General features: G+C 40.8%; 1 protein-coding gene across 2 annotated transcripts in view; it reads left to right on the plus strand.

Moving 5' to 3' along the window:
* Positions 1-11,657, plus strand: part of SUGCT (succinyl-CoA:glutarate-CoA transferase) — a 763,713-nt gene extending 752,056 nt beyond the window's left edge. Inside the window, exon 14 of one of the 2 annotated variants that reach the window (XM_032874961.1) lies at positions 11,247-11,657. In XM_032874961.1, coding sequence (XP_032730852.1) covers positions 11,247-11,410 — 164 coding nt within the window. In that variant the 3' untranslated portion in view covers positions 11,411-11,657. The remainder of the gene's footprint in view (positions 1-11,246) is intronic. The other variant, XM_032874965.1, reaches the window with a different exon arrangement.
* The last annotated feature ends 224 nt before the right edge of the window (positions 11,658-11,881 follow it).

Below are 11,881 nucleotides of genomic sequence, written 5' to 3' on the forward strand. Positions count from 1 at the left end.
ATGAGGATACTCAGGGCCTTGACCTCTAGTTGTTAGACTAGGTGGTTTTTTTCTAAAGGACAGCGCCTGCAGTTCTGGATTTGGTAACAAGTGAATTGCTGCGGTGGGCACGTGTTTCAGTATTTTCTAGTTTGATTGACTTTATTAAAGCAGAAGAAAGACTTCCCCACCTTAGTTTATCCCTTAGTGGCTATGACTCAGTTTCCCTCCCTGTGCCCCTTTCTGTGGGCACAATGTTCATGGTTTTTTCCAAAATAAAAATGTCCGGGGTGCCTGGACGGCTCAGTTATTTGCTTCTGCCTTCAGCTCAGGTCATGGTCCCAGAGTCCTGTGATGGAGTCTCGCATCGGGCTCCCTGCTCAGTAGGAAGCCTGCTTCTCCTGCCTGCTGCTCCCCCTGCTTGTGCTTTCTCTCTCTGACAAATGAATAAATAAAATCTTTAAAAAATTTTTTAAATAAAATAAAAAATGCCCTATTTTCAGCTGTCAAGTCAATGGGAATTTGTCTAAGGCCAAGAATATGGACTCTCTTTTAAAGGAATGCATTTCTCTCCAAAATTACCAGCTATGGAGATCAACTTCTTATTCATTTATTTTGCTTCCTGTGGATACAAAACATTTTGACACAGTAGATATTGGTATAGAGCTTAGATAGTAGAGAGAAGACTGCCTAAACAACTGATTTAAATCCTCAGCATCAGGGCATCTGGGTAGATCAGTTGGTTAAGCGTCTGCCATCCACTCAGGTCATGATCTCAGGGTCCTGGGATTGAGCCCCAAATGGGGCTCCCTGCTTAGCAGGGAGTCTGCTTCTCCCTCTCCCTTTGCCCCCCACCCCATCTCATGTTCTTTTTCATTTTTGTTCTCTCTCAAATAAGTGAATACAATATTTAAAAGAAAATCTTCAGCATCAAGGATGTTGGAATAAATACAGTTGCCATGAAAATATAGTGTTTAGGAATATGGATGTTCAGATGGTAAGTGACTTCTACATTTATATGTCCTGGCCCAAAATTGTCCCTGAATTCCAGACTTGCATAGCTAAAGGCTCACATGCCCTCTGTCCTTGGATGTCTCATAGGCACCTCAAACAGCATGTCCAAAAGAGAATTTGACTTCTGCTTTCACCAAAACCTGTCCATATACAATTCATTCAGTCTTCCTATGTGACAAATGGCCCCACCAGTTTTCAACCCAGAAACACAGGTTTCTCCTTTGATCCTTTTCTTTCCTTTCACAGCTACCCTTGTCCATGTAATCCATCAGCAAATCCTGTCATTCTATCACCAGCTCAGCTCTCAAACATATCCACTTTTCTCAAACTCTCCAGGCACCAATCCTAGTCCGGGCCACCACTACCTTTTTTGATCTACCCACAGCAGCCTTGAACAGCCTCATTCTCTGCCTAGCAACGGGAGTGTGCTGTTACTGCTCTCAAAACTCCATGGAACCCAGAATAAGATCCAACTTCACTACTGTAACTTTTAAAAAAAGATTTTACTTATTTATTTGAGAAAGAGAGAGAGAGAGTGAGAGAGAGTGCGCCCAAGTTGGGGGGTGACAGAAGGAGAGTGAGAGAAATAGAGAAAATTTTAAGTAGACCCCGTGCTGTGTGGAGAGCCTGGACAAGAGGCTGACCTCACCACCCTGAGATGACGTGAGCTGAAACCGGGAATAATACCCTTAAACAGCTCAGCCACCCAGGTGCCCCATCACTACCATAACTTCTCAATTCCTGTGCATGCTCTACTCTGTCTCTCCCTCCAACTGCATTTAGAACCTCACTTCTACTAAATTCTGTTCTAGCCACATTGGATCTTTTTTGAGTTTCTTGAATAACAAACCTGTTCATGCTGCCTGCAATCTTCTTTCCTCTACTAGTGGTACGGATAGATCAGTTTAGAACTCAGCCTAGGGATCATCTAATCAGTTTGCCCTTATAACGCATGCTGTCTAGAACAGTCCTTTCCTGGCACCCTGGCTTCTCCCCACTCTGCCTATGATGTTCTCCTCTTTCCAGCTAGATTTTAAATAATTTTATAATTTCTGTAAAATTTTTAACTATTTATGCATTGACTTGTTTATGGTCTGTCTCCCAAATCAAAATATAAATTCCACCAGAGTAGGGACCATGTATGTTGGCTAATACATATCTAGGTCATAGAGCCAAGATCCTGGTGCAGGGATAGATGTTAAAAAATTATATGTTGAGTTAATTAGAGGCTAAATTAATTAATTAAAATGACATAAATGATATTTATTCAACAATCTTTAACTGTTAGCTATCTTTATTTCAACAAATTTATGTGAAATGACAGAGCATGGACCATGGACCATGGAACCTGATGTACAGGAGATCTTGTCCTGGTGCTAGTATTTTTTTAGCTGAATAACCTTAGACAAGCCAACTAACCCTTTAAAGGACCTCAGTTAAAATGCCTGGTGGAAGAAGCTGTGCTTTCTTTTCAGCACGGCCGCCGAAGGAGGAGGCTGCATGAAGCACCATCACCCAAGCCCTCCCGGCGGCTGCATCCGCGGACCAGTTGCTGGGCTCTTCAAGGTGCAACAGAGCCTTTGAGGTGAAGATGAATGAAGGTCGTTCTGATATTTTCCAGAAACTGCTCAGAGGATGGCTGTGATAAAACCACTAGGAGAACAACTGCACGCTATGAGAGTATAGGTAGATGCAGATGAATATTCAAGTCCATAACTGTCATTGTTAAACTTTTTTCTTACCTCAAAGCATGCAGTTGGAAGGAAAAATGAAGAAGGTCAAGAAGACATGAATGGAGACATGATGAAAACTGATATTGAACACTGATCACCTCACAATAAGTTGCACAGAAAAATACCTGTTTGGATACTTGTAATTGCTGGGCGGTAAAGTCTATTATCTTTAAAATATATCAAATTTTTAAACAGCTCTATTCTCATAATCAATGGTCAGACTTGTTTTAACCTACTTTAAGGATAGTGTGTTTTTGTCAATAACTAGCTCATTTGTGGAATGGGCCCCCTCCTTTGAGGGGGCAGTCAACTGGAGAGACATTCTAGCACCTCAGTTCTCCTGCCTCTTTCTTATCTTAGGGGATTGCAGTGAACTAGATAACCATGGAGGCCTCCCCTTCAGAACCTGCTATGATACCTAACACAAGTATTTGGAATCTCTTAAACACCTTAATGAATCATCCCTTACAAGTAAAGAGTTCATCTGTGACCTACAGAATTTTTTTAAAATTTAAAACTTATTTGATTCTTTGTTTTTACCTTTGAATGAAAAAGTAATTGTGGGGGAGGGAATAAAAAAAATAGAGGACCTCAGTTTTCTGATCCATAAAATGAGAGTTATTATGCTGTGTGGGGGAGGCTGGGTAGCTCAGTCAGTTAAGCCTCCCACTCTTGATTTTAGCTCAGGTTATGATTTCAGAGTTGTAGATCAAGCCCCACATTGGGCTCTATGCTGGGCATGGAGCCAGATTAAGATTTTCTCTCCCACTCCCTTTCCTCCCCCAATCCGCCTTACCCATGTGTGCTCTCTCTCTCTCTTTAAAAAAAAAGGGGGGTGGAGAGAGATACAATGTTCTCTATCTTATAAGTTGAAAAGTCCAATGAGATAATGCAAATAAAAAACACAATCTACACTCATTATAGATCTTTAAGAAAGGATGGTTACCATTATCTTCATTTTGTAGCACAGTGAAAAGCATAGAGGGCACATGAGCAAACACAATTGCCATTTTCCTGCCCTCATAGGAGATACAGACAACAAAACAGGTGATGTAATACACCATGCTTAGTTCTGTTATAGAAGATGAACAAGTAATATGCCCTGCTCGAATGATCTTGGCATCAAATCAACTGGAGTTTTTTTGTTTATATTCCATCAGCCACTTAAGATCTTGCCATGTTATAATTTGCCTCATATTTGGATCTTCATTTTTTTACACAGATTTTCTTTTTTTTTTCTGGAGTTTCCATTCCTTTTCCATTTCTACCTTATTGACTGTCCAGTTCTGAGTTATGATCTTGAGGTCTTCCTTCCCTGCACTCCCTGATTGGTTCCCACTGTGTACCAAAATTTTATCCTTCTATTATTTACTCCCATGTTTTACTGGATTTAACATCAAGTAACTTACTTGGTAAACTTACTTAATCTTTGAAAGTTTGAACATGTCTTCATATTTGATTAATCATTTGTGTGGATATGCAATTGTAGGCTTAATACCATTTTCATAAAGAAAATTGAAAGCAAGCTCCGTTTTTCTTCTAGTTGCTAGTACAAACTAGTACATTATTCTAAACTGACACAATCTCTCTGCTTTCTGTCCTACTGTCCTACTTCTCTTCTAAGACCTGTTCCTCTCATAATCACTGATTTTAAGATCAGAACCTCTTGGGGGTGAAATGGACTATTAACACCGCCTTCCTCTCAGTCACCCTGTAGAATATTCTGGGCCTCATCTTCCTCTACCTCTTTTAACATATTGTCATTATCCTGTCCATGTCATTCTTAAATTTGTTGAAATATCTCATTTATTAGTGATGCTACCACCCATTCTCTTCACTCATAAAGTTTTATATTTGTTAGTTTCTAAATTTTTATGTCTGTGGCATTTCAGGAAAGAGTGGTTTGTGTTCAAAGCCACCCAAAATATAGCTTGAAATTACTGTACATACAGGTTGCCTTCATTTAAATGCACTGTAATTTATATAACCAGTGCTTAAGTGTTGGACATATTTTCCAAATATTTTTTCAATATGACAGCTATGTGACCTTTTCATCTGGAAGGTAGGGGCAGGAGATAGACCTATGGGCACAGTATATGAAGGAATGTGTTGGTAAACACTATTCCTAACAAAGTAACTTCGGGAACTTAAAGTTTTTTTGTTGTTGTTGTTGTTTTTTTTTTTTAATGTACAGAATAACACACAAAGAACCCTTACAACCTAGAAGTTAGAAAACTGTGTGGGAAGCAGATAGGTATTAAGAGTATTGAGCATATTTTGAAATTTGTATAGATCCTTGACTATAGAATTTATGAACATCCTGATTAAAGCCATTGAAGAACATTTTTAAAACAGAATTTCTCCATTCAAGTGTGGGAACACTTTTAAAACTCTTCATATTTAGTTGACAAAATTCCTGCCAGGAGGACAGTACCAACTTGCACTCCTACCAGTCACTGACCTCTTAAAAACAAACCAAAATAGCCACAAGATTTGATAATTTTATAAACAAAATTGTACCTTATTATTATCTTCACATGTATTTCTTTGATTATTGCTGATATTGAATATCATCCATATTATATTACTCAGATGCTCAAACCAACCCTTGGTATGTATTGTCAACCTTGTCTTAGAAATGTATAGACTGAGGCTCAGGGACTTTAAGAATTCTCAAGATCACACAGCTTGCAAGTGTTTGAAAGCATATGTGAACATAGATGTTACTTGCCAAAAAAGTAATTTAAGAACATGTGACTTATCTGCTCATCTTTTTTTAATGGAAGATCAAATTATTCATTCTTTCTGGACCTTAGATGTAAATAATTATGCCAAACATTTTGTACTTCTTGAGACAAATGCATTTTAAAAGGCCTTTATTCCTTGTGTGCAAAGCCTACACTGGGAGGGATGTCCCTGGTACATAGGATTATTGCACAGGACTGCAAGAACAGGAGATTTCAACAGACTCATGAGAACTTAGCTTTCTCTGGGATCTGGATATCCCCTTTATTTGTCCCATTGCATGCATATATATAAGAGACTATAAATTTTATTTTAACTATAAATTTACATTTATTTTATTTTGTGGGTTAATAACCCACATGGCAAAATAATATTTTAAAAATGTATAAAAATTACAATTTGAAAATTTCAAGTACAGTACATGTATATACTCCGTACTTTGATCTTAAATTATATGAATGAACCCCAACTTCAGAATCTTTCTGAACTCAACCATATGCAAAATACCTGGTTTCTAAAGGGGCTTATGGGAAAGCATATACACAATTTATTAAATTGTATATATTTAATATATATTAAATATATATTAAACATATATATTAAATATATACAATTTATTATATACAACTTATTAAACTGTGATATGGCTTCCTTAATAACATACAATTGTTTAAAGAAACATAAACTTTCCAAATATGCAGTATTTTCCCAAGTGCCTTAATGCTAGCAAGTCTAAAAAACAAACAATACCATCCTAGTTCTTTAATAATACCATTCTCATCAATGGTAGTTAGTAATACCATTCTGAATTAAGACTTTTTTGTGAGACACCTAGGTGACTCAGTCAGTTAAGGATCTACCTTTGGCTCAGGTCATGATCCTGGAGTCCTGGGACTGAGTCTTTCATCGGGCTCCCTGCTCATTAGGGAGCTTGCTTGTCCCTCTGTCTATCGTTCCCCCTGCTTATGCTCTTTCTCTTTCTCTGACAAATGGATAAATAAAATCTTTATGAAAAAATGGGACTTTTTTGCACAGAATGTTAAATCCCTCTCATCTGGACTGGTAGCAGAGTCTTTGGGGTAGATCTAGAAGGTACTATGAAAGTATAGTGTTTAGTGGGAGTAACACAAGTAGTGTGGTTGTACCCGAAGATTCCCTCTTACCGTCACTGCATGGAGGCTCAAAGTCCAGGTTCTTAGTACTGATCCATGATGCTAGGTGGATGGATCTCAAACATTATGCTATGTGAAAGAGGCCAGACACAGAAGGTCACATAAGTATGATTCCATTTATATGCAATATCCAGAATAGATGACTCCAGAGACAGAAAGGAAGTTTGTGGTTGTTGCCAACGGTTCATGGGAGGGCCGAGATGAGGGAGACTGATAGAGGGATAGAGAGTCTGACTTTGGAGTGATGGAAATGTCTCCCAACTCTTACAAAGAGGTGGTCATTGCACAGCATAGAGACTATGAAATGCCACTGAATTGTTCACTTTTAAAGATTTTATTTATTTATTTGACAGACAGAGATCCCAAGTAGGCAGAGAGGCAGGCAGAGAGGGGCGGGGGGAAGCAGGCTCCCTGCCGAGCAGACAGCCCGATGTGGGGCTCAATCCCAGGACCCTGAGATCCTGACCTGAGCCGAAGGCAGAGGCTTTAACCCACTGAGCCACACAGGTGCCCCTGTTCTCTTTTAAATGGTTCATTTTCTGTCATGTGAACTTCATCTCAAAAATTATTATTTGTTTAAAAACCTACGTTCTTGCACCCAAAAAACTTGGGAACTAATTCTTACTTCTTACTGTGTGATGTTGGGCAGGTTATTCTCATTCCCTAACCTGAACCTTCACTCTAACCCTTGTACCCGAAGCCTCCGTGACCTCCAGTGTCAGTCCAGGTCTGTTGTGAGGATTTCTCAGACATGATGATTCACTGGCTGGCGCACCCCAAGTTCTGACAAAATGGCAGCTGCCATGCTGGGACCACCATGCTGGGACCACCCGCATTATCCCAGCTGCATTGTCCAGCCCAGATTCTTGGTGTAGTCAAGTGACTCTTTCCACCTGGGAGTCTCACTCCAGGTCATTCAGGTAGGAAGAAGTCACATGACATTGATTCATTTAGCGGCATCCTTCTTTTGAAAAACATGTTTTAGGTTAAAACTGTTTTAATTAATGTCAAAATTGGAACAGACTTGGAGAACAGTGAATAAGGATCACATCCCCAAAACATTTTCAGCCTTTTCATGAACGTAATGGATCCTGCCTCCCCTTGACCCTTGACTGAAAAGAGACCGACCTGTGAGGAAACAGTTTACACTGGAGCCTTTAGAAGGAAGTGTGAGCTTCCATGCAGATTCTAAAATGAAACAAATGAATAAACAAACAAAAAGCAGAGACAGACTCATAAATACCAAGAACAGACTGGTGGTTGCCAGAGGGAAGGGGGAGGATGGGCAAGATGGGTGAAGGGCAGTGGGTTGTATGGGCTTCTGGTTATGGAGTGAACGAGTGAGGGGGTATTGGAAATGTAGTCAGTGGTACCATGTGTGTGTGGTGGCAGATGTTGGCTACACTTGTGGCAAGCACAGCATAATGGGTAAACTAGTTAAATCACTGTGTTGTATGCCTGAACCTAATGTAATATCATGTGTCAACTCTACTTCAGTAAAAAGTACAATTTAAGACACTGGCATTTTTCAAAGAGCTGGAGCAAACAATCCTAAAATTTGTATGGAATCAGAAGAGACCCCAAATTGCTAAGGAAATGTTGAAAAAGAAAAACAAAACTGGGGGCATCACATTGCCTGATTTCAAAGCTTTACTAAAAAGCAGTACCAAGACAGCATGGTACTGGCATAAAAACAAACACATAGGGGCGCCTGGGTGGCTCAGTGGGTTAGGCCGCTGCCTTCGGCTTGGGTCATGATCTCGGGGTCCTGGGATTGAGCCCCACGTTGGGCTCTCTGCTCAGCGGGGAGCCTGCTTCCTCCTCTCTCTCTGCCTGCTTGTAATCTCTCTCTGTCAAATGAATGAATAAAATCTTAAAAAAAAAAACAAACACATAGATCAGTGGAACAGAGTAGAGAGCCAGCTATGGACCCTCAACTATGATCAAATAATCTTTGACAAAGCAGGAAAAAATATACAGTGGAAAAAAGACAGTCTCTTCAATAAAGGGTGCTGGGAAAATTGGACAGCTATGTGTAGAAGAATGAAACTTGACCATTTTCGTACACCATACACAAAGATAAACTCGAAATGGGTAAAAGACCTCAACGTGAGACAGGAATCCATCAGAATCCTAGAGGAGAACATAGGCAGTAACCTCTTCGACATCAGCCACTGCAACTTCTTTCAAGATATGTCTCCAACGGCAAAGGAAACAAAAGTGAAAATGAATTTTGGGGACTTCGTCAAGATCGAAAGCTTCTGCACAGCAAAGGAAACAGCCAACAAAACAAATAGGCAACCCATGGAATGGGAGAAGATATTCACAAATGACAATACAGACAAAGGGCTGATATCCAAGATCTATAAAGAACTCCTCAAACTCCACACACACAAAACAGATAATCATGTCAAAAAATGGGCAGAAGGCAGGAACAGACAATTCTCCAATGAAGACATACAAATGGCTAATAGACACATGAAAAAATGTTCATAATCACTAGCCATTAGGGAGATTAAAATCAAAACCACATTGAGATAACACCTTACACCAGTTAGAATGGCCAAAATCAACAAGACAGGAAACAACATGTGTTGGAGAGGATATGGAGAAAGGGGAACCCTCTTACACTGTTGGTGGGAACACAAGTTGGTGCAGCCACTTTGGAAAACAGTGTGGAGATTCCTTAAGAAATTAAAAATAGAGCTTCCCTATGATCCTACAATTGCACTACTGGGTATTTACCCCAAAGATACAGATGTAGTGAAAAGAAGGACCATCTGTATCCCAATGTTCATAGCAGCAATGGCCATAGTTGCCAAACTGGAAAGAACCAAGATGCCCTTCAATGGACGAATGGATAAAGAAGATGTGGTCCACATATACTATGGAGCACTATGCCTCCATCAGAAAGGATGAATACCCAACTTTTGTATCAACATGGACAGGAATGGAAGAGATTATGCTGAGTGAAATAAGTCAAGCAGAGAGTCAATTATCATATGGTTTCACTTATTTCTGGAGCATAACGAATAACATGGAGGACATGGGGAGATGGAGAGGAGAAGGGAGTAGGGGGAATTTGGAGGGGGAGACAAACCGTGAGAGACTATGAACTCTGAAAAACAATCTGAGGGTTTTGGAGGGGTGGGGGATGGAAGGTTGAGTGAACCTGGTGGTGGGTATTATGGAGGGCATGTATTGCATGGAGCACTGGGTGTGGTGCCTAAACAATGAATTCTGGAACACTGAAAAAAATTAAATAAGTAAATAAAAATGATTTAAAAAGACAGTAAAAAAAAGGGCAAGGAGAAGAAAGAAGCAAACATTTGGCCATCTGTTGAAAGTTGCCATTTTTCTGTACTGGATGGTGTGTGTCACGCAAAAGTGTGGCTTGATGGTCTGGGGAGGTCTGTGTCCTCTCTCTCTATCACCAACAGTGGCTTCAACCACAGTACCCTTTTATTAATGGGATTCTCCGAAGAGCTTGAAGCACATTTGCTGCTCTCCTCACTGACCTTGTGTTACCCACATGCGCTTTGCACCCCAAATCAAGAGCAGGCTGGAAGCATTTTTATGACATAGAAATGCACTGTTTTGTAGTCTTCTGGTGACTATATAATTTGTTTTCCCGAAGCCTAATCAAATGAGAGGTGAAGAATAGCCAACATAAATACCATTTATTGAGTGAGGCAGCAAAGGTAAAAATCTACTGAAACACTGTCCTCCCCCGTGCCTGGCCAGCTTCTCTGTGGAAGAGTGGGAAAGGAAGAGCAGGCCCCTGAGCTTACACAGAGTGCATGGCCCTCAGTGCCAGACTGTGGCAATGAATGTGGACTGGAGTCCCGGTGCTAGTAGCTATTTGCGATGTGACCTTGAGCAGAACTTGAGCTTTTGGGGCTTTCGCGTCCATACGGTGAAGAATCAGGATCATATAATCCATTTCCAGTAGTTGTTGAGAGTCCTGTCTGAGTTACTCCATGTACAGTGGCTCAGCGCTCTGCCAACAGCTGCCAATAAATATCCCCTCCTCCTCGCACGGCACCTGCAAACCCAGATCTCTGACAGGGAAACTCACACCCAATACCTCTTCTGCCACCAAAAGGCTTCATCAGGGTCTGGTGGTGGTTTAGTTGATCTGCAGCCTGCTGAAGTAAACCTTACAGTCTATATAGGATACACTGAATAATAAATGTCTGGATTACCTTCACCTGGGGTCAGATTTCCAGCTTCAGAGAGAGACAACGTGTACCTGTGGTCCTTGTTCTTTTGGATGCAGAGAGTCAACCCAGTTGAGTGAACAACCTCTGAGAGTCTTGGTGACAGTACTGGCCGCTTATGTGTGGGACTGGCATACACCAGGCACATACATGTCCCCCACCCCCCATCCCCACATGGGTAGGTCAGATGACCACTGCACAGCTGGATGAGTCCGAGTCAAGAGAACTTCATGTAAAAATAGATTTCTTTCCAAAATGTGCCACCATTTTGTAACTGGCAGTGATATTTTTGGCATTCATTGAAAACACCCGAAGCTGCTTGGGTAATGATTTTCCTAGGGTTAGTCATTAACAGGCTTTCTGCTTTCCTCTCTTTTTGACAGGCCCAGCTGTGAGATACAGTAAGTTCCAGATGTCAGAGGCCAGGCCGCCCCCCCTGCTTGGGCAGCACACCACGCACATCCTGAAGGAGGTCCTTGGATACGACGACAGGGCCATTGAGGAGCTGCTCGGTGCTGGAGTGGTGACCCAACATGAAGCCGAATGACCGAAAATGCTCTTAACACCACAATCAGAATATACTTCACTAGAGAAGGCGGTCGTCTTTCTGGACCCTTTTCTCCAGTTCTGGTGCCTGCCTCTGCAAAGAAAAGTTAGAGTAATTCCAGATTTCCTGCCTGGCACTCCCAGAATGGCTCTGGTATCAGTGCATCTAGGGCTTTTGTACCCCACCTTCTATTCCTTACTATTCTCTCCCCCACTGCAGATAATAGATTAATTGTGGATTTGTGGAATTTTTTTTTTTTTTGAAAGATTTTTTTTTCCTGGAAAAATACATTCCTCATTCTAATTACATTAATAGCCTAAATGTTTGCTCCTCCAGCCCACGCAGGTCTGAAAAAGAGCAGATCTCTTGACGTTCTCTACTTGCACATAAAGTCTTCATTTAAACCTTTGTTAGGAAGTCAAAGCAATAAGCAGAATGACAGTTTCAGTGATTGATTTTAAACAGAATAAC

The sequence above is a fragment of the Lontra canadensis genome, unplaced genomic scaffold (genome assembly GCF_010015895.1).
Source record: "Lontra canadensis isolate GAN:19392208 unplaced genomic scaffold, GSC_riverotter_1.0 scaffold54, whole genome shotgun sequence".
In the NCBI taxonomy this organism is placed as follows: domain Eukaryota; kingdom Metazoa; phylum Chordata; class Mammalia; order Carnivora; family Mustelidae; genus Lontra; species Lontra canadensis.